The sequence below is a fragment of the Thunnus maccoyii genome, chromosome 15, assembly GCF_910596095.1.
Source record: "Thunnus maccoyii chromosome 15, fThuMac1.1, whole genome shotgun sequence".
Taxonomy (NCBI): domain Eukaryota; kingdom Metazoa; phylum Chordata; class Actinopteri; order Scombriformes; family Scombridae; genus Thunnus; species Thunnus maccoyii.
Window position 1 is genome coordinate 22967260 of NC_056547.1, and position 21996 is coordinate 22989255.

The window sequence follows — 21996 nt, forward strand, 5'->3', positions numbered from 1 at the left end:
GAGGGAGAGAAGAGGAGGAGGAGGAGGAGGAGGGGAGCTGAGTTTGATGGGAAGAGGAGCCGGACAGACAAGGATTTCACGCTGTCTGCTTTGCTGTTGAGCTGGAGGGGGAACTTCAGAGGAGCAGTTATAGGAAGGATGTTTCTCAATCATCATCCTCAAGAGCGAGTGTGCCAAAGTTTGTGTGGCAGAGTTTCACAACTCGAAAAAAGGAAAGAGACTGAGAGGGGTTTCATATGGCAAGAAAAACAAGTGTCAGCAGTTGTTGCTGGTGGTGTGTGTGTGTGTGTGTGTGCGCGCGCAGCTGTCGAGGAGACGCACACACGACTCGGCAGACACAGAGCGTTGCTTCCATATTGACTCTCTCAGAGGGACGGCTCTACATCATAAGCTTGATATTGATTACAGAGACTATGAGATGCATCGACGACATCAGATACTGCAGCCATATGTCCACGTGAAATTACTGCGACTGTCACACACACACACACACACACACTTTCACACACACCAATAACTACTTATCTCTCCCTGTTGTAGAGGACACTCTCCTTATTACAGCATTTTTTATGCAACATGATCATTACACACAGCTGCTTATGAATTTGCACTAGTGTGTTTACAACTCACACACACACACACACACACACACACACACACACACACATCATTATTATTATGTTTGTATAATTATTGCAAAAGCAGAACACTTATGAAAATCATTATCAAATCAGTGTCATATAACCCTCATTGCTCAGTGCATGTTTTGAGTGTACTGCACCTTTAAATCGCAGGCGTGGCTCTCCTACTACGACCCGCCTTTTATGCAGAACAGCCAACTCTCCTTCCCCCGGATCATATAGTGCAGTAGTCTGCAAAGAAAGTGACCATAGCCAAAGCCTATCCAGCCCTCTGAGCGGCGGGACTGCGACCAAACGGACTCATTTACCTCAACGACTGTTTACAAGCTGGGAAAAAGAAAAACGGACCCACAGTTAAAGCTCCTGTTTGAAGCAGATTACTGTCAGGAATCATTTATAGACACTAATTTTCCGCACGGCGTATCTATGAAGACGCAGGCAGGTTTTTCATCCTCAACACCAGGTAAACTCCTTTTTTTTTTAATTTCACAGGAACTTCTCTCGTGAGCACGCTGATATGGAAGAGTAGGAGCTTCAGATAATAAATCAACCGCTTGAAGTTTTGTTGTTTTTTTTTTGTTTTGTTTTTTTGCAGCGCGCCTGCTGCTTAATTAACTGATCGGCGCTTTTTAGTCGCAGCTGAATTCTTTGAGCTTGATATGGAGTTGAACCGAGGAGGAGTCAAATAAACTACTTTACATACGACTCCTCCGTATGAGCAGGTTCATTGGCAGGCAGGATCGGGTACCTGACTATCCAATTAATCTATTTCAATCTAATTTAATCACTCTATTTTCTGCTGAGCAGTCAGCTGAACCCCCTGACCCCCTCCTCCTCTCTCTCCCTGTCACAGTATACTACTAAAACAGTGTTATGTAATGATACACTGTTGCGAAACTTGAACTTCTCAGCAGCAAAACAAGAGTAGTTTAACTTTTACTCTGTGCTTTTTAAGCATAAGGCGCTTTGTATGTAGCCTAACGACAAATCTCTATAATGTATTATTGGCTGTTTCAGTGTGTCTGTGGTACTCATTGAGCTTATGAGGACTCTGCTGTGGTCTTAATTGGCACACCATGTTCCGATGCAGGTACTTCATGTGTCTGTTACACCTTTAGTGGATGTTTTTCTAAAAGGTGGAGGAGTATTTTGCTTTAACTAAAACTATAATTATCAAATGTGATGCATGCAGAATAGCTGCATTATGCATGGCCAGATAATCAACCAAGAGGGCAACATGTCTACAGACTTCGGTGTTATTATTTTGATGAGGCTCAGTTCTGATACAACTGTGGTTCTCTATCAGGGAACAGGGAGTGATTCACCCCGCTGCCTGCAGCCCCCATGCCGGGCATCAGCTCCACCGCGCCTCGTTATGAAAACTGGGACATGGACCACCTCGACCACTACCAACATTATTTCTACGACGACTACGACCCGGACGAGGATTTCTTCAAGTCCACAGCGCCCAGTGAGGACATATGGAAGAAATTCGAGCTGGTACCGACCCCGCCCATGTCTCCTATCCGGGCTGTGGAAGGGTCGGGTAGGGTCGGGCTGCTGTGCCCGTCTCTCGGGGACAAACTGGAATGGGTGTCCCAGTTCTTGGGGCAGGACGATGAACAGCAGCAGCAGCAGCAGGAACTGCCCTACAAACTGACCACGGCTAATGACTCCTTCGGGAACCTGAGCTCCATCATCATCCAGGACTGCATGTGGAGCGGCTTCTCTGCCGGGCAGCAACTGGAGAGAGTAGTAGGGGAGCGCTGCGCCTCCTGTCCCGGGACGGGGACCGCTGCCAAAGTCGCAGCCGGATCCACTGTTCCATCTCCGGGAAGGGCGCAGTGTGCCCCCGCCGATGCGCCTGCCCTCAGCGGTCTGGCGGCGGACTGTGTCGACCCGGCTGCGGTGCTCACTTTCCCGCTAACCGGTGGCTGCAAGAAACAAGTGTCTTCTGGTTCAGAGTCCCACAGCGACTCATCAGGTCAGTACAGACTGAATATACAACATATGACTGGGTCATATAGAGAAACACGTTGATATAATGGCCATTCTTTGACATGTCTTGAGTTTGTAGTATTTAAGTGAGCTTTATGGAAGATATTAGAGCGATAGGTGTGTAAGTGTGACTGTGATGCTCAATAGGGAGAATATTGATCTTAGTCACACTTCATAGTAGTTTCTCCTTGTATTTCAAGAATATTAAGGATATACACTTATACTTACCGCTAAAGTTATGTGTGTACGCCTGACTTTGGGGTTTATAAGACCTGAAATGCCAGTTATCATACTTAAGTTTGATCATCTGGAAATGAGGATCGGGGTGGCACATGATGACTGCATTGCGTTACCTTGGTGCATGCAACACATGCTTCAAGCCCAGAGAGCGACACGCCCATTGAAACATCTGCTGCTTGGCCAGGCTCCAGCAGACCAGCTGCTACCTCTCCCTGTTCCTCCAGTCTGACTTATGATAACAATATCCTCTTCGCAGACCCTGGCTTGACATGAATTCAATAAGAGCACTCATTATTATTGGGAACTTTATGTAACAAGAAGGGGAGGAGGGTGGGAGGGAAGGAAAATCAGTCCTCTTTTTAGTTTTTATGTCTAGCCTAAATTTTCCTGACTCCAGACCTACTTTTTTTCCATTTCCACTCCGTGAACCCATATGATTGAGTTTGGTATGTAGGCTGCCATGTGATGTTGAGCTTGGACCATGCATAATGGTGTGTGGAATGTCACAAAGGGAACTTGTTGCTGCATTCCTCCACTCAACAGGCTGCAGTGCCAATTGTGTCAGTGGGTGGATTTGGTCCGAGCCAGCCGGGGCTGTGAATAGAGCAGGATTAGCCGTTTTAGGAGGTCGGCTAGGCCTGCAGAATTCTTTGACGTGAGTTTGAGGCAGCATTTCACACCGTTTCAGGGGGATAATATGTGCTCAAAGATCATAGGAAATAAATGTAGGCTTAAGTTTCAATAAAGAGCATTATGGGGTTATTTGAGGGGAATCTTTTGTCATAAACTGCATATGCTGTCGGAAATAATAGGCAGGCACACCTCCCTCCCACTTTTTACTGTAATTCATATAGAGATTTCACTTTCTGAGCAAATACACAGAGGTGCAATTACTTTAAAAGTGTGTTTCAATTTACAAGAGCATTACCTCCCTCCCCCTCCTCCCTACTCTAGTCAGTTGGCAGGAACCAAGTCGATAAGACCTCTCCTTAGGTTTTAAAACTCTGTTCCCAGTAAATAGAGCAGCAAATGATTTTAAATGTGTTTGGCGTTTGAATATTAGTTGGCTCGTTTTGACAGGTTGAAGAGTTGGTAATTTGCACCTGAGTGCTTCTTAACTTAACCTGTCGCTACCTCTCATCCTCAGTCTGTCCGCATGAATGAAGAGAGGGAATTTCCACTTAGGGAGCTGACCTAATGCAGTGATGATTCACAGCATCACAGCGAGAGTGTGTATTTTTGTAGAGTGTGTGAGATCATTTAGGTTACTAGGTTTCACAAGGTTGTGTGAAGTTCATTTTTAGAGAAGCGTTTAATTGGCTTGAGGAGGCAGCAGGCAGGGCAGAGTACTCGCTCCATATGTGAGCCATCTTTCTCACCTCAGCTGGCACCGGCAGTCATAACCAGTTTTTGTAGAATCTAATACATAATTCAATATCTTCCCTTTTGCCCTTTTCAGATGACAAAGAAGACAAAGATGATGATGAAGAGGAGATTGATGTGGTGACTGTGGAGCACAAGCAGCAACGCAAACCTCGTCGACTGGTCAACACCCGTAAACCTGTGACCATAACTGTGCGAGCCGACCCCCTCGACCCCGGCATGAAGCGTTTCCACATCTCCATCCACCAACAGCAGCACAACTACGCTGCACCTTCCCCGGACACTCTCCCCCAGCCAGCTGAGCCTCCCCGGAAGAGGGTTCGGCAGGAGGCCTCCACTCACGCGGCCCATCATCCGCACCAGAACTCTCATTACTACCAGCCGCGGCACGGCCACGCCCCCCTGAACTTGGACAGTAGAAAGTCTCATGTGACCGTGGCTGGAGTCAGGTCGGAGTCACCTAACCTCAGCGCCTCCTCTCCTACCTCCTCCACGTCGCCTTCATCTCCTCCCTCCTCCTCTTCTTCCTCGTCCTCGTCCTCCCATTCCCAAAGCTCTCCCTCGAAGCCACACTCCTTCTCCCACCTCTCCAGCCCCCAGTCGTCCGACTGCGAGGACACAGACAAACGCAAGGCCCACAACTTCCTGGAACGCAAGCGACGGAACGACCTGCGCTCGCGTTTCCTGTCGCTGCGGGACGAGATCCCGGGTTTGGCGGACTGCCCCAAGACGCCGAAGGTGGCGATCCTGACACGAGCCACGGAGTACCTGCAGCAGCTGCACGCCGGCGAGCGGCAGAAGGCTCAAGAGAGGAAGCAGCTGAAAGCAAGGCAGCTGCAGCTGCTGCAGAGGCTGGCGCAGCTCAAACGATCCTGAGCGACCGGATCGGCTGTCACCACACACGTACACTCAACACTTTCAGATCTGAATGGGACTACATGAAGGAGAAAAGACACTGACGTTCACTTTGAGTCGATCACGTTGGAATAGTGCGGGTGGATTTATTTTTTTTTCTGTTTTCTGTTTTTGTGGTTTGCACATTAGCTTCTGAGTGATTGACAAGGCCGTAAGCCGGTCAGGACAGCAAGCTAGGGACTGATGTTTGTGTGGCATCTTACGGGCAGATGAATATATCCATGGTTACTCAATATAGGTTTTGTCAAACTGTTATATTCCCCCCTTGCTAAAAAAAATGTTCAAAGCTGTTACTTGCTACTGGAAGGCCTGCTGTGAATGAGCAGCTTCCAATTGATAAAAGTGCTACACAGTGCTGTTTAACTGCTGCATGGTCTAGTCAGACGTCTCCTTGATTGTGATAGGGCATGGTGTGATGTCTCCTTCTATCAGTCTGAAGGGCCCCCTGAAGTTTCTCTGTAGGTTCCACTTCAAATTCCAACTTCTTCATGCTCCCTTGCTCCTTTAGCGCTTGGTGTACAACTTGCATGTTTTGTCAAGTTGAGCCTCTTTTCTGCTCGGTGTTCCTTTCCGTTTTCCTTTCGTTTGTGTTATTCTTCATAGCATTTAATCTCCCCTATTAATTCTTGTTCCTCTTTTCACACTTTTTCCTTGTCAGCAGTTGAAGTTTCTAGCTTTATGCTCGCTGCTAGTGAAAATGCAGCAGGCTATTGTTGGGCTGCACTGAGCCACAGAATGATAATGTTACAACTGGAAGGATATAATTTGTTCTGCACCTCCGGAGTAGCTCAGGTTCAGTCCTCACTTCTAGGTTCCTTTTGATAACTTCAGTGTTTTCTTCTTGATTGAGAGACGTTTAGACAGCAACACCATGCCCACAGTAACAGCCTGTTTTGTAGCGTTATTTGGGAAAAAAAAAAAAAGATATATTGCTATGCAGGCAATTGTTTGAGATGTATCCTGTTTATTTTCAAGCAACATATGCAAAACACTATGAAAATCTTCACCATGATTTAACTATATCTTTTATTAATGTTGTGCCATGGAGACCAGCCAAAAGGTGAATGTCGGCTTCAATTTATCAACCAAAAGAAACACTTAGAGAATGGCTTAAATTTAATCTGTATGTGTGAGCAACAATGCCAACTTTTGGAAATGAAGCCCACTGAGTTCCAATCGCATTTCTTTCATCTTGCTGTCTGATTACATTTGTAAATTTTATTTTATTTTTTTCATTTGGTGTAATGCCTATAGAAGCCTTTCAATATACGTAGGCTATCCTGTTGGATGTTATGTATATAATACCCTCTCTGTACAGTCCCTTCCAAACCAAAACCAGAGCTGTCTACTATACTCATCCTAGTTTCTCTTTGACCCTGTGTCCTAAACCGGGGCCAAGCTTGCTGGCTTTTCAAAGATAACTCAAAGCTTATATTTTTGTTAATAAAATGATTATGAAAAAGAGTCAAAATAAAACACTTACTGAACATTGATCACACTAGCCACTTTGTCACACTTTTTGCGATGCCTACTTGTTTTCTTTACTGTTCATTACTTTTTCTGTCTCTGGGGTTTCTTTATTTGTACAAGTCAGAGTTGACAAAAGTTTTATACTATATTTTCCTACCGAGTTATGTTTCAGTGTGAGCTAATGACTGTTTTTGTTATTGTAGCTGGCAGGGCTTTATTGGTGGTTATGTGCTGAACATTAGCATGTATGGTCCTGCCTTTGCTCTCTCTGGAGCGGAAAGCACCTGAATGCTTCTGTATTCAATCCAATCACTGTAGCTGTAGCACTCTCTTAAATCTGGTGTGGGTGGGGAGGGGGGGGGGGGGGGGGGGGGGGGGACTTAAGAGGATCTACCGATTAAACTTCTGGCTGGGTGTAGCCTTAGTGACCTTAATGTTAGTGCTTTCTCACTGCTTTTTTTGCAAGCCTGGTGCTCCCTATTGTCCATAAGCCATGCAACAGAACACTGTAGCCCTGGAACTTGTACTGTAAATGACCCGATCCCACCGAGTAGCATGCCCTGCTCCTGCCAGCACTCAGGAAACTCCAAGTAGTCTGTAGCTCTTGTGATAGAGTCTTAGGCTGTGCTTGAAGAAAACACCCCCTGCTATAATAAGCTGTACATATAGCATAACCTCAGAACCCTCAGAGACAGAATGAGAGAGCATTAGATCAGAGGAATCATCAATAACGTTCCCCCTTCCTCCTTCTGAATCGGCTGTGATAATTATTCTGCTAATCAATTCAGCACAAACCACCAGTAGTCCTTATTTTTTTAGATTTTTTTTTTTTTTTTGATTTTCAGAAGGGTGGACCTAGTGTGCGAAATACCATGTGACAATTAGGGGGTCCCGGTGCCGTGGGTGGTACCTCCAAAACAGAACAGGCATACAATCAGCTACCTGATCCAAGTAGCTATACAAGAACTCTGTTTGATCTGTGATAGACGGACTGTTTAAGGAGTCATGTTCACATATCACATTTTTTACTGGGTGTATTAAATATGCAGAGGCCGTAAATGTTTCGACTGCAATGCATTTTTATTGTTATAAAAATGATCAAAGATTTCCTAAAAATGTATTTACATAAAAATAAATATCACTGTGTAGATGTATAGAAAATAATCAGGCCCATTGTTGAGACCCCCCCAAAAAATTTAATTTTAAGATTTTCAGAGGGTTCAAGCTGTCAACTAAGGGTTAACAGCCCCCCTGGGACCTCCTGTATTTAGCACACTGGGTGGACCTGCAGTGGTTTTGCCCCGTTTTTCTTTATTTGTTTTACTTGTATTGGTTAGTGGTCTCTGCTGTTGGCATAGTCATTGTAGCAGTGGACATTGCTTACTTAACTTTGGGAGTTCAATTATGGTGACTTTTGGAGCCTTGTCTCAGCACTTTGTTTTTTTCTGTACCTCATAAGCCTCTATGTATGAAGAGTAAGTCAGAAAATTAATAAATTTCATGGTTTGACATCATAAATGACCCGCTTGTCTTATCTGTTTGCCTTTTTCACACACACAGACTACGCAGAATAATAATGATCATTTAGCTGTTTTTTCTTCACTGGCAGCTGGATATAACTGCTCTGACATCTAGTGTCTCATTTTGAGGCAGATCAAAGTATTACTGTATCACATCATTTGTTTTCCGTAAAAAAAAAAACAGACACCTGTATGAGTGAACACAAATCTCCCTCTCCACCATTTATCCTGAGCAGTCTCCATGGTAACTCATCCTGGCTTCTTTGCATCAACAAGCATCTTTGCTTTACTGCTACTGAGCTCCAACAGTTTCCATAGCAACAATACCAAATACTCTGCCATCTCTGTAAAGGCATTTCATAGACATTAGATGTTGCCAGAAATGTGATCTGTTATCAAATGCAGCAACAAGCAGAGATGAGTCATTCTGACATCTGATTGGCTGGTTAATTTTGTAAACTGAACTGGGTTGAATGTGATTTAATGATGGTAAAGCAGCAGGCACCAATCAGAGCGTGTAATTTACACCAGGAAGGCTGAAATGTTCAAATTATCACACTTATTTAACCTCCGAGCATTAAGAATCCTCCCAGACGACTCCTCATAATCCCCCATCAATCAACGTTACCACAGTAACAGCTGCCTGTTGCCCGGCAACAGAGCCCCTCCTCTCCTCTCCGCGCCCACTGCGCATGCGCGAAGTCAGTCAGCTGGGCTGCTGAGGAAGCAGCATCATGGCGGCGGCCACTCGTAGCGTGCGGTGCGCCGTGCGGAGAGCGATGATCCCGTCGTTGGTGGTGATTTTGGGAGCTACCGGTACCGGCAAGTCTAAGCTGGCGATCGAGCTCGGAAAACGGCTGCAGGGAGAAATAATCAGCGCCGACTCCATGCAGGTAGGACACGTGTTAACACGAGGAAAGGGAGTCCTTGACATGGCAGCCATAATAATGCTCTCCCGATGACACTCGAGTAGGGAATTAAAAAACATCTGCTCTTCATTTAAACTAATACACATCCGAATATTTCCTGCCATCTAAGCTCCCAGTGTGGAGTTTGTTGAAAGCTAAATGTTGCTGCGCCAGATAGCAGCAACATCGGAAGTCAGAAATGTGAAAACTGAAGTAAGCTGTCATTATAATCAGACAATCCTTCTACTGTCAACAGTTTATAGTCTCACTTACTCGTAGTTTGCTCTATAAATCGTGTTAAATGCGTGTGGAGAGGATTCAATGTTTTTAACGTGTCTGATGTGTATCAGCCTCAGTCTGAGGGGCCTGTCATGTGTCTGAAGCATTGACTGTATATACATCTAAAATACAATAATACATATCTGAATATACAGTCCATGATCTGATCTGTTGGGACACATCAGCTGAGGACAACAAAACAACACACAAACATCATGCAGCAGGGGTTGTTGTTCCTTACAAGTCAGTTTAAATACACTGAAGTCATTTAAAGGAAAGATAGAGTCGTCTTCAAAGTCTTTCTGAACACACACACACACACACACACACACACACACACACACACACACACAGAGTGTTACTCCCATCTCTTGGTCATGATGAAGAATTTTGCTCCCATTTTAATACCCTGAAAACAACAGGTAGAGCTCATTATTTAGTATATTTTATATTCAGTAAGGTATCAAAATGATTGATAAGCATGTTTTATTAGTGCAGTGAACTTAAATTTCATTATTTAACCGTTAACGTGGCACCTGTCTTATGGGAGCCGCTTTATAGTGTAGATATTGATATGGTATCGAAAAAACAAATCCTGAAATTGAAGATAAGCAAAGAAAGTGTTGAAAAGTATCAGAGCAGCAAAATGAGGTAAAAAGTAGAAAACTATATATATTATGATCATCTACTATACATACAATATGAAGCATGGAAAATAAAAAGTACTATATACTGCACATAATACATAAGTAGTAATTACAACGTGTATTGAGACACAAATGATCACAAAATGAGAAGATCAGGAAGTTGCAATAAATAAATAAACACAAAACTTGCAATTAGAGGAACGACATCAGTTGTGTTTTGTATCAGCAATCAGCTGCGTTAACAGCATGAAATAAAGATATTACAGAGATATTTAAGAGGGAATATTGGCCTAACTCCCATAACATAACTCCATATTAATTAACTCAGTATACTGGGCACTTCTGGACACTTTGATTTAAATAGCATTTTGCCTGGAGGATAAATGTGACAGTGATTATGAAATATGTCAATTAGAGCCAAGATATCTTTTTCCTTTTTTTTTTTAGGTGAAGTTGAAATGTCATTTGTATACATGCTGTAGTACAGCAGCATGGTCCTGAATGCAGATGGGCCATGTGCACAAAAACACTGAAATGTTATATTTATAATAATATATTTATTTTATTGTTAATCCGGTTACAGTAAAGCTGGGAGTATTTTTTTTTATGTAAAATGGTATTCAACAGTAAATAGTGAAAGGTTTATATGATAAAAGATAAGATCTTAGTGTTGTATAATGATGATCATATGTTCATATGACAGATTAATACTTCCGTTGGTCTGTGTATGTGTGTGTGTCAACGCAGCGACATTTAAAAACTCTCATGCTGGTGTCACTTCGCTCTGCTCTCTCTCAGCCCCGCCCTCCCTTTTGGTTCTCAGGCTCCGTTGCCGCAGCAACCAGAGGGCGCGCACACAAAAGAAAAGGTTGGGTACTGGTTTGAGTCTGGGTCACATCAGAGCACAGCGTGGACACACACACACACACACACACACACACACACACACAAACTGTGGCAGTGTCCGGCAGCGTTTCCTCTGACAGCTGAATTCAATACCTAATCACGTCGTGTTCACCGAGTCTCTTTCGTCACCTTTCCTTTGCTTCAGCACCACCTTTCCTCCCTCTCCTTCCTGCCTTTTGGTGTGCATTGTCCTTAAGAGTGTATGTCCCTGCGGGGAGCGACTCTTCCAGCAGTCACCTGGTACTGGGTAAACTGGGTTACGCTAATAACATTTCAGCCCAGAATATCTCAACGACCAGCAGCTCTGGTGGAGAGGAACAGTGGCCTAGTTACAGCACAGCAGACCCAGCCTATCTCTACAATCCCTGGCCTTGTTGCTACCCTCCTGTTGGTGCGTGTGACAGCGAGAGAAAGCGAAAAAGACGTGCAGACATGGAGTGAGTGAGAAAGAGACTGCTTATGTGAGAATGAGGCTGTGTATAGGCTAGAGCTGGGCTGTGTTGTCTTTGGGATAGGAAACAGTCTGGTCTTGTTTGGGAGAAAGCAGCATTGTGCTGAGCTGGTGCATATTCAGCGCCGTGCTACGCCGGCCCAGCAGCTGATAGTGAATGGGCACGCTGTGGCCACTGGGAAGTGTCTATTGTCCCGGGGAGAATTGGTTCCCACACTCCCTAACACTCCTATTGTGTTATCATCACCCCCTCCTGCCCCTGGCCCATACCCCTAACCCACAGTTCATTGGACATGCAGGGGGATATTATTCACTCATTAAATGAACATGCTATCTATGGCACACACACACATACACACAAGTGCTTGGCTGTACTGTTAGTGAATGAGCCACTGCCAAATAGTCTAAACCAGTGGTTCCCAAAGAGGGGTCCAGGGACCAGCGGGGGGTCCTTCAGAGGCTTCCAGAAAAAATGTCAGTATCATTTTATTCCCTACAAATTAGCAGTATGGGAAAATGTGTGAGCGCATGACTTTAATTTTAGGTTTCACAGTCCCTCGCTGTACCTGTCACCTCACCCATATATAGCAGAATAGTCTTGCTGGGTATTTGTAGGTCTGAAAAGTCTTAAATTAGCCACTTAAAATATTTCTTATTATTTCACACAGAGAATCACAGGCACCATATTCACAATTAGATGGAAGTGGGTTAGTAGTACAGTGTATTAAATGCTTTACTAAATTTAACTGGACTCACTGCTCTCTTACATTGAATTTTCTTTTCTTGTACTGTGCACTTACAGTTTTTAGTTTTTAAAATAGATTGGATTGTGCCATTTTCTCTGTTTATTTAGCTGGGTACAGTAAATTAGTCTTGAGTTAATATACAGGTAGCATTAAAGAGGCATTGAGAGGCTTCAGTTTGGCTGTTTAAAGTCACACTTTAGTTGTGACAACCCTGCATCCATGCCCTACAGGGATGTACGGGTGGTGTGTTATTAAGGCTTTGCTTTGGTGGTCTCAAATCTTAAAGGTGTCCTGTTGGGGATTGCTTGCAAACAAACAAACAAAAGTTATGTTTATATTCAGCGTTACTGATCAAAATGCATTTTGAGAATGCTTGAGGCCTAACTAACCTGTTAAACGCACTTCCTTCCTCATAAAACATTGGCAAAGCAAACTTAAGCGAGAAGTGAACATGCAAAACAAAAAAAAAGAAATACAGGAAATCTCTCTTTAAATAACCAAAACAGTTCAAATATGGCAGAAAATGGACAGACTGATTGAGGGAAAAATAGTTTTCAGGGCGTTTTAAAGTGAGATCAGATGAAACTTTTACAGTTGAAGTGGACAACTTGAGAAATCTAGAGTCTGTATATGTTTGTACAAAGACATTAAATCAAGGTCGTTACTGTTGCACTGATTATTTGAAATGCACAAGGTGTAGGATCAATTGGGTGAATCAGGCTTTTGATGAGCTGTAATGGAGAGACACTTGTTAATCAGGTTTCACCTCAGGGGAGAGGAGGATTTATCAAGGCATTGCTTACTGACAGCACTTTTTTTTTTATATAAATTATTGGTAATAAGAAACAGTTGACATGGATAGTGGCAGTAAAGGGATAGAGTGAGAGCACTTGAGAAGTGATTAATGTGTGGAGCGCTCAGACGGAAACATCAGAGCAGCGTACTCAGAGCTGTGATCATCCTTCATACACTGCCTTGTTTGTGTTCTGCTGCACAGTGAAATGTTCTATTGAGTTCCTTGTCTTACTCTTCATTTTAAGAATATTGGCAGCTGCTGGGCTACGCCACTGTCAATGTGCAGACTGTCTGTATTTTCTACTTTCGACCATACTGGTGGTTTAACATGCTTTAATTATGGATGTTAACCAGCGGGGAGTGCCTGCTACAATCTGTATCATTTCTTACAGTGATGATTCAGTTTGTATTGTATTTCTGTCATATTGTGATTCAGTCTTCTTTTTTTTTTAGAATTTCTGTTTTCAATACTTCACTGCTGCAAATTACATAAGATGATTTTAAAAAGAGAGGCAAGCAACTCTTAAGTTTCAGATGTTTGCGTTTCCAAGGGGCATCTGAACGCATCATCACGGAGCAAAAAGAGCTGTATCACTTCCTAACTTTTACTGAACTTTGACAAAAAAAAGACAGTTGACTCAAGGTATCAGTTTGGTTCATATGATGTGTCTTCCGACTGTGATCTTTTAAACAGCCACATTCGATGGTGTGGTGAAAAGCTGGCCGTCAGACACAATAATCATTCAAATGGGGATTGTTGAGAAGCTGACACTAGCTACGTTTTTGGCAATTGTGCTTAAAAAATATCAAAATAGTTGGCAATTAATTTTCTGTTGATCGACTAATTTTTGCAGCTTTAGATTTCAATTTAACACACGCTCTCTAAGAAAAAAAAGAAAAAAGTTGGTTCACATTTCATGCCTATTGTCATGCTTTTTTGTGCACGGGCAGATTAATCACGCACACTCCGAATCACCTGTTAAACGCGTTAACTAAAACACATTGTTACCACAAAATAAATTGTTTCACCACACGATGTTAAAAAAAGGGGGCGTGTCTGGGTTTGTGTGTGGGCGGGACTGTGGGGGTATCATACTGAAGGGCCTCTAGTGGTCTTAGGGGGCAATTTAACAGGTCATGCACAAGCATGCACCATTACTTTAGTTTGTGTGCGAGCCTGTGGGACTATTGGAAGTATCGGTGGCCGCTGACCCTTTGCTTTATGCGTGTTTGAAAGGAAGCGCTGCCGTATTCTCTCGAAGACAACGTGAGAGGTGAAAATTACGACAAAGGAGGACAATTTGTCAGGCTTACTCATTTTCTGTTGAATGTGAGAAATGGGCCTAAACAGCAGGAAAGCTGTCAGGCGTCATCTTGGCTGTTATAGTCTCATAAAAGTTGAATGGTGGAAAGGCTGATATGCTTTTGAAGTTGTAAATTTGGAATGTGTGATTGTGAGGGTGAACCGCTTATTCTTTCAAAAGTTATGCTTGTTATTGGCCAGAGGTTGTTACACACATACACCAACTGCTTATCTACGTATTAAACACATCCTACACTCACACTGTGCAGCTATGTGTTATATATCCCTCTAATTTGCTCACACTCATTCCTCCTCCTTGTCTCTCTACCTCCCTCTGTCTCTCTCTCTCCCCCTCCCACTGTCTCTCTTTCCCTCTGTCTCTCTCTCTCCCCCTCCCACTGTCTCTCTTTCCCTCTGTTTCTCTCTCTCCCTCTCTCTCTCTCTCCCCCTCCCACTGTCTCTCTGTCAGTCTGGTGTGGCTATGACCTGTCTGGGCTTTGACGTATCTGTTTATATTGTAACTCAGGCGATGCTGCTTCCCACATCCGATTTATGATGCATCTTTTTTAAGTTATCTAAGCCTGTGTAGGAGCGAGCCAAAAAAACAAGAGCTGATTAACTCTTATTTTTGTTGTGTGCTTGTGTATGTGTGTGAAAATTTCAATCTGCGGGTGCGGTGGTGTGGTCACCGCTATAGTAAAGCAACGAGGGAGAGGAGGATGGCAGGATGGGAGAGGAGGAGAAGGAGGAGGAGGAGGAAGAGGAGGTGGGGGAACAACGCCATGAATGATTTATTAGTCTGGCATTACTGGGCCATTCCCCACAGAGAGAGAGGAGAGGAAGATGGAAGGATACACTGTTGAAGGATGGCGCCTTGAGGGGGGAGGATAGAAGGGGTAAAAAAAGAAAATGGGCAGATACTGTAGGTATTCTGTTGTAACGAAGGAAAGGATTCAGAGAGAAAGATGAAAATATAGAGCCCTCTTACAGTTTGGTTGTTGAATGTGTAAGGCCATGTTGAGAGGTCACAATAAGGACAATTTGTACTGTCTGCCTCAAATGTCATCTGGACCAGGGTTGACTTATTACAAATGACTTTGCTGTTGTTTTTAATTAAAGCTTTCAATATTATTTTGGCATTTTATGGCAGTAATTTTTTTTTCTCTAAATGGAACAATTTCCATGCAAAACATGTCAAGGACAAGTATTTTTCCTCGGTTTTCCTCTTTTTGGCTTCCGAGAGAAAAAGCCAATGAAATGTAATTTAAATCATCATGGGCTCATTGCTCACTCAAACTACCAGTGACATGGAAATTGTAGCTAGGCTTTTGGAGAAAAAGTGAATTACAAATGCAGTCATTTATTATTTAAGAATGGTAGAGATGCACCATTCCTACGTCTTCTACCCAGTACTGACTCTGATTCCCAAACTCGGGGTATCAGTCGATAGCATGTACCAATCTGATACGAGTAAACTTCCCTTTGCAGAACTGATTACAATCTTTAGTTCATGGGTAAGAGGGCGTGAGGCTCTAACCACATATCTTTTTCTAAGAATACGCCTACATCTTATTTAGGTTTGTGCAAATTTTAATTATAGCCTAACGTTTATAAAATTCGATGCTACTCTGCATCAACCTCATGACAGACACAATTTGCCGTAGTACCTGGTCACACCAATATTTAAAATGACAAAGTTTCAAGACAAAATCATCTCACTCCAATGGTATCTGCACAATTACTGCATTTTTTCACAGAGGTAAAGTAAACCTGTACAAGGAGAGAACAGAGTATTAACTACTCCACAAATAAGGATAGTTTGCAGACAATTATGAGACAGGAGTCAATGGTACAAATACATCTTTTAAATAAACTGTGTGAACGTATTGTCTCGTTAGCGAGTGAGCTAAAGAGCTTGCTAACCTGAGAGTGAGTGGATTAGCAAACTTGGAGAGATTTTTTCCCCTCTTCCATTCTCCACAATATAGTTTGACATATATCCGTTTTACAAATTGCACGTCTGTTTCCAGTCAACCCGCTGCAGTAACATTACCTTCACCCCGACCGTACAGTCACTCAGTGTAGCACCATCACTGATTTTGACAGCTTTAACGTTAGGTCGCTATGGCTATTTTTTACACTCGGTGCTTAGAAGACCTGCCAAACTGAAAGTGACTGAAGATGATGATCTAAGATGACAATATCCGCTCAGAGTTTTGATCAGGTCTTCCGTTAGAGAATGCCTGCTACGCACCCTGGACTGATTGGTGACGGTGAACCTCTCCCTTCGAATGTTAACTTCCTACTTTGCCCTAAGCTCAGCATCAGCTGGAAAGGAATGAAAGCTCACGGAGCAGAACTTAGCCGATGAAGAGCAAAGAGGGTCTGAGCAAAACTCCGTAGAGCTTACTGCCCTCCTCATAAACTTCACGCTGCTTTTCTTCCTTTTAGTAGCCAGTTAGGCTAGCTGACTGGCTAACCACACTTTTTAAAGACCCTGAGGTGATTACGAAAATGATCAAAAATGGTAAAAACACTATATACAAAAACGAACGGTAAATATTATTAACAATATGTACAAAATTAACTGTGAAAAGTGAAGTAACTGTGAGGTGGAGGCGAAGGCAACGTCACTGTAGAGTTGACAGCAGGTAGACCTGAAGTAAACAGACGTGTAGTTCATAAAACAGATAATGTTATACGTCACACTGCATTGTGCAAGTGGACAATAAAAATTTTTATTGAATGAAATTATCCACAACCCTGAGAACAAAGAGCCGAGGGGTAGTAAACGGCACAGTACAGAGAAAATAGAAAGAAACTTGGGGACTTATTGTGACTGACTAGCGCTAGCATGTCCCATCTGGCTAGCTTGTTAGCAGTTAGTTCTCCAGCTATAGTAGTTTACTAACTAGCCCCGTTAGGAGTCACTGTGTCACAAAGCTCCTAGAGTCCTATATTTCGTACTCTGGGGTGATTAGAGTCAGTGCTGCACTGCTGCCCTCCTTGAATCCACACAGCAGGTGGAAAGTGCTTCACAGAAAGTGATTACATGCTTCTGCATCTCTTCACCAAAGCATTTCATCCCTACCTGCCTCTGTCTTTTTCCTCATGAAGCAAAACCAGCCTGCTAAACAATGTAGCTCTTCCATAATCTTTTTAAACTCCAGTTGATGCTTGTTGTTAATAAGATGTAATGTCAGTCCTCGTGCTCTGAGTTGTTCTCTGTCACTATTAATTATGTAATGAAATGTATGTTGTCCATGCAGTGTTTCAAAACGACCTCAAAACTCCATAGAGTAAATCTATGTTAGCTAACTCCAAATGTCATTAGCAAAACGTCTGGTTTCCCAGTAAAGGTCTACAACAAATGCACTTATTGTGAAGCACATGCAGGAAATGGCATATCGACAGAATCTTTACGCATCATTTGCTTATTGCATTAAAAGAACGGCGTGGTCTAAAAACTGGTAAACCATTACATTGGTACGGCACTACTCTGAAAGGTCTGCTTTATTTTCTTTCATCCTCTTTTGGCTTTCTCTGAATCTTGTTTTATTTCTCAATGAGTGTTTGTCCTTGCTGTCTCTCTCTCTTTTTTTTCCTCACCCCTCTCTGTCTCTCACCCTCTGTCTTTTTGCCATGCTCCCCCCTTATTTATGTGGCAGAGGAACAGCTGTCTCGTGCAGGGCGTAAGGTTGGCCAGGCAGGCTGGCTGCAGGCTCTGCAGAACTCAAACACTGAGCTCATTGTCACGCACACACATACACACACACACACACACACACATTCCTCTCTTCCTGGCACACAAGCCGCACGGTCACATCCATTCACATCCATTTAAAAGCGAGACAGGGAGGAGTAGGCAGCTGAACCCACATTGGCTGAGTTTCCATTGAAGTATATCAGCATGAATTATGAGGTTTGGAATTAGAAAAGCTGAGTGTGATGAAACTTTACAATATTCTCTCCATTACTTCCCAAAAAACACTCGTTATGCTTCCTTAAGCAGTTTTTTTTAAAGAAATTACATAAAACAGAGTGATGGAAACATTTGTGGAAAAGATAACACTGATTATCACACACTGATTAACTTTTTAATATCCCTGCAGGTCACTGTAAAATATATTTCCACCTCCTAGAAATTTGGTGCATTCTGGCATCTCCACGTATACACTCTAAATTAATCGAAAACTGCTGTGTACATTATCTTGTTTGGTCTTCAGATGGCGAGAAATATGACCATCATTACCTGAAAATCTTAATTTCTTTCTCATTTTCTCTCTCATTTGCAGTTCTCCCTCAAAGCATCTTTTCTTCATATTTTCCACTCAAGTGGCTCTTTTCATTTTTCTGATTTACACTCCGGTCTTCGTCTTGCCTGCTTTTACTCTCGGGTCTCCTTGTCCTCATTAAGGCAAAATTTAAATTATTACAATCTGTTTTTCGACACTCTGACACGAGAGCACGAGTGTACATTCAGGCGTGGTTGTATAACAAGTCGCTGTGTTGTCTCATTGGCAGGTAAGATAGACAAAATGAGAGGGATCATGAGTCGGAGGACAGATTGAAGAGCGGGAAACTTCGCTACGAACTGTTGGAGTGAATAAACTCCAGAGTCGAGTAGAGTCGACCGTTTGAGATTTCTCTACGTCATGAGATTTATATAAATGGTAGAATGTTAACACCTGCCTCCCCCAGACCTCACCCTTGAGTGTGAGTCTGTGAAACCACCCGCGCTCATTCTCAAATATATGCTAATTGAGACAGTTTTAGCATCAGGAGCTAACAGCAGCTAACAGCAGAACTGACCTGCTGGGGTAAATCTCTCCGTCTGTGACTGTCCGCGGGAAGAAACGCTGCTGGCATCCACAAAAACAACAGAAATCTAAATCTTCGCATTTCGTCCTTTAGCTCTTTAACTGTCCGGCTGTCTTTTCCTGCAGTTATCAAGTGGTAAAATCTTGGACAGGTTTAGTAACACTGGAGCTCTGGTTAAACCGCGATTTAGCATTTTAAAACAAGATTTTACCAGCTGATAACTTCAGGAACAGACAGCCGGAGAGTTAAAGAGCTACAGGACAAAATGCGAAGAGGATTTCTGTTGTTTTTATGGCTGCCAGCAGCTCTTCCTCCCGCCGACGGTCACAGACGGAGAGATTTCCTCCAGCACATCAGTGCTGCTGTTAGCTGCTGTTAGCTGCTGAAGCTAAAACTGTCTTCATGTGAAAATAAACCAAGTTAAACACAGACAGGTTTATTTAAAAATGATGTTTAAATGTCACTGCACTGTTTGCCTTCCTCTCATTATAATTATTATTATTATTATCATTTTTCTCTGGTCAGGGTATATCACTGAGCAACTCCTGCCCTCCTCCCTCACACATTCACGCCCCCCTTCCCTCTCAGCCTCTTGCCTACTTCTTTAGCAATTTTCAAAATTATGCAGTGGGTGGAGTTAGGCTCAGACCTAAGGGTGAAGTCACACTTTAAATAGTGTTTGTGTGTGTTTAAAGTAAGCCTTTGTGTTCATCTGGGGGGAGTGTGGCTTAAAATGAGAGACACATGACCCTCACTCACTTAATTGTGTCAGTCGCTCTGATACGCACACACCCACACACACACACACACACACACACACACACAAATGCCAACTTATTGCTCTGAGCATCTCTATCTGTCTCTGTCTTTCTCTCACCATCATTTCGCCATCCTTCTGCTACCTATCATCCTGTCTTCTCTCTGTGCAATCTGTGTGTGTGTGTGTGTGTGTCAAAAGGAAAGATAGAGAGCAGTGAAGCTAAATGAAAGGTGGTGGTGGATAATGTGTGCAAATTTGTCGGGAGCATCCTGTTCTCTGTAACAAGTACACAGCGCTCTTCTGTCTCCTCTTATGTCTGTTCATCTTTTCTTTCTTCTCCTCTCCAACTATCTTGTTCTTTGTAAAAAAGAAATCCCTTCAAACCTTCATACTTTTTCCCTTTGCTCTCCATCTCCTTCATACATCCTCCCCTCCCTTGCTTGGCTGACACTGGTGTCGTGCAGAGAAGCTGTGAATAATTTATCAGGTTGGTTGTTCTGCCCTGCCCTGCTCCCCAATTTTGGCTTGCCACCATGCTGAAAAACATTTGGTGAAGTACACGCAACCCACACACGCACTGCCACCAAGGATATGATCTATAACCTGCATAAATGCATTGATTACCCAATGCATATATGTGGGGTAAACACAGTCAGTTAGGTAAAAACAGTCTGAAATATAACACTTACTAAGAGATGCTTGATAACCAAATCAGGATGTATTCAAGAGGATGTGGGCACGCCTTGCACCACAAAATGCTTCTTAAACTGAAGCTGAAAAAGAATAACTGTATCATCTGCTTCTGGCTAACATGATCTGATTGGACATAAATACATTAAAAAAAAAAGAAATCTCACATAAACTGTTATTTTGCCACTAACTGTGAAGTACAAAAAATAGATTGTTCGCTAAGCCCCACCTCTGTTAATTACTGTTGATACGCTTTCTGTTCTCATATGCAACATAATGAAATGTAGAATAACATCGACATATTTATCACTCGAAATGCTTACTAATTTTTGGGCGGACCAGCCACGGATCAGCACTTTAACCGCAGTCGTCCATGCATGAGTGGCTAACTGAGGGAGTGATGAAGTGTCACCATTGGTCGGCCAGCCGAGTTTTGGGGTTTCCCCATTGGCTGTTGCGCTTTCAAAATGAATCGGCGCAAGATGATAGAAACGGAGGCCAGCAGCACGCCACAGAGTGACTGTGTTTCCTGCTCCGAGCTCTGACACTGTGTGTGTTAAATGCTGCTTCAGTACACTTTACCAGCAAATATTACTGGGACCACAAACAGAACATTGCAGAGGAACATTTAATATCCAGGAATTCACATTATAGACACTACCACTGACTATCCCTGTAACACATTGGCCACAATTTCACACACTCAGCATACACAGTCCAGCCATATACTCTGTTTTGACCTAGTCTTGTTGAAACAATGGCTCCTTGATTTCAGACAGAGGCACACAAAATTGGGCTTCTCATTTCTAGCTGAAAACCACAGATTTTGCTGAAATGACAACTAGTGGCTATGGGTTGTTGCTAGAAAGCAAATTGAGCTCTTATTTCCAGTAGTTCGTTGAAAACACCATCTTTGGATAACTTTTTAATGTTTCCAGCTGACTCTTCAAAATAAGAACCCTGTAAAAGGGGTGTTAAGTATGTCTGCATACATAGACTGTGCTAAAAGACTTGACATGTCCCAAAAAGTCAACATCCTCACCAGTTGATGATCCATGTAGAAAACATGGAAATAACAAAACAGACTTTTTATTAGAATTAGAATTTGTAGACCTATGTAGTCCTAGTATGATAAGGACAATTTTAATACTGTTATTTCAGTCTTGTTGCCTGTTTGGCTGATTATCTAACTTTGTATTTTCAAACAGTATGTTTTCACTTGTTATGTTAGTTGTAATGTAACGTTAGCTAGAGTTGCTGAAGCATAAATTTGCCAAATTCATTAAAAAAAAGCAAGATAGCTACTAATGTTACACTAAACCCTGATAGCATCCAGTACTGACTTCCACACAGTGGGAAAATATTACACACACATCGCAATCTGTTTCTCAATACTCTCACACGAGACCATGAGTGTACATTCAGGAGTGGTTGCATAACAAGTCACTGTGTTGTCTCAGTGGCAGGAAAGATGGACAGATGGAAGAAGGGAAACTTCACTACTGTTGGAATGAAAGAAAGGA

At 42.8% G+C, this 21996-nt stretch overlaps 2 protein-coding genes across 3 annotated transcripts in view; both read left to right on the forward strand.

The window, feature by feature from the left end:
* The first annotated feature begins 841 nt into the window (after positions 1–841).
* Positions 842–6670, forward strand: myclb (MYCL proto-oncogene, bHLH transcription factor b). The gene is made up of 3 exons (XM_042436142.1): positions 842–1104; positions 1948–2625; positions 4339–6670. The coding sequence occupies exons 2-3, from the start codon at positions 1986–1988 to the stop codon at positions 5136–5138; spliced, it is 1440 nt and encodes a 479-aa protein (XP_042292076.1). The 5' UTR covers positions 842–1104; positions 1948–1985; the 3' UTR covers positions 5139–6670.
* Positions 6671–8850: 2180 nt separating this feature from the next.
* The window catches only part of trit1 (tRNA isopentenyltransferase 1), a 36871-nt gene continuing 23725 nt past the window's right edge, over positions 8851–21996 (forward strand). Inside the window, exon 1 of one of the 2 annotated variants that reach the window (XM_042436424.1) lies at positions 8851–9060. In XM_042436424.1, the coding sequence (XP_042292358.1) occupies positions 8902–9060 (159 nt within the window). In that variant the 5' untranslated portion in view covers positions 8851–8901. The remainder of the gene's footprint in view (positions 9061–21996) is intronic. The other variant, XM_042436423.1, reaches the window with a different exon arrangement.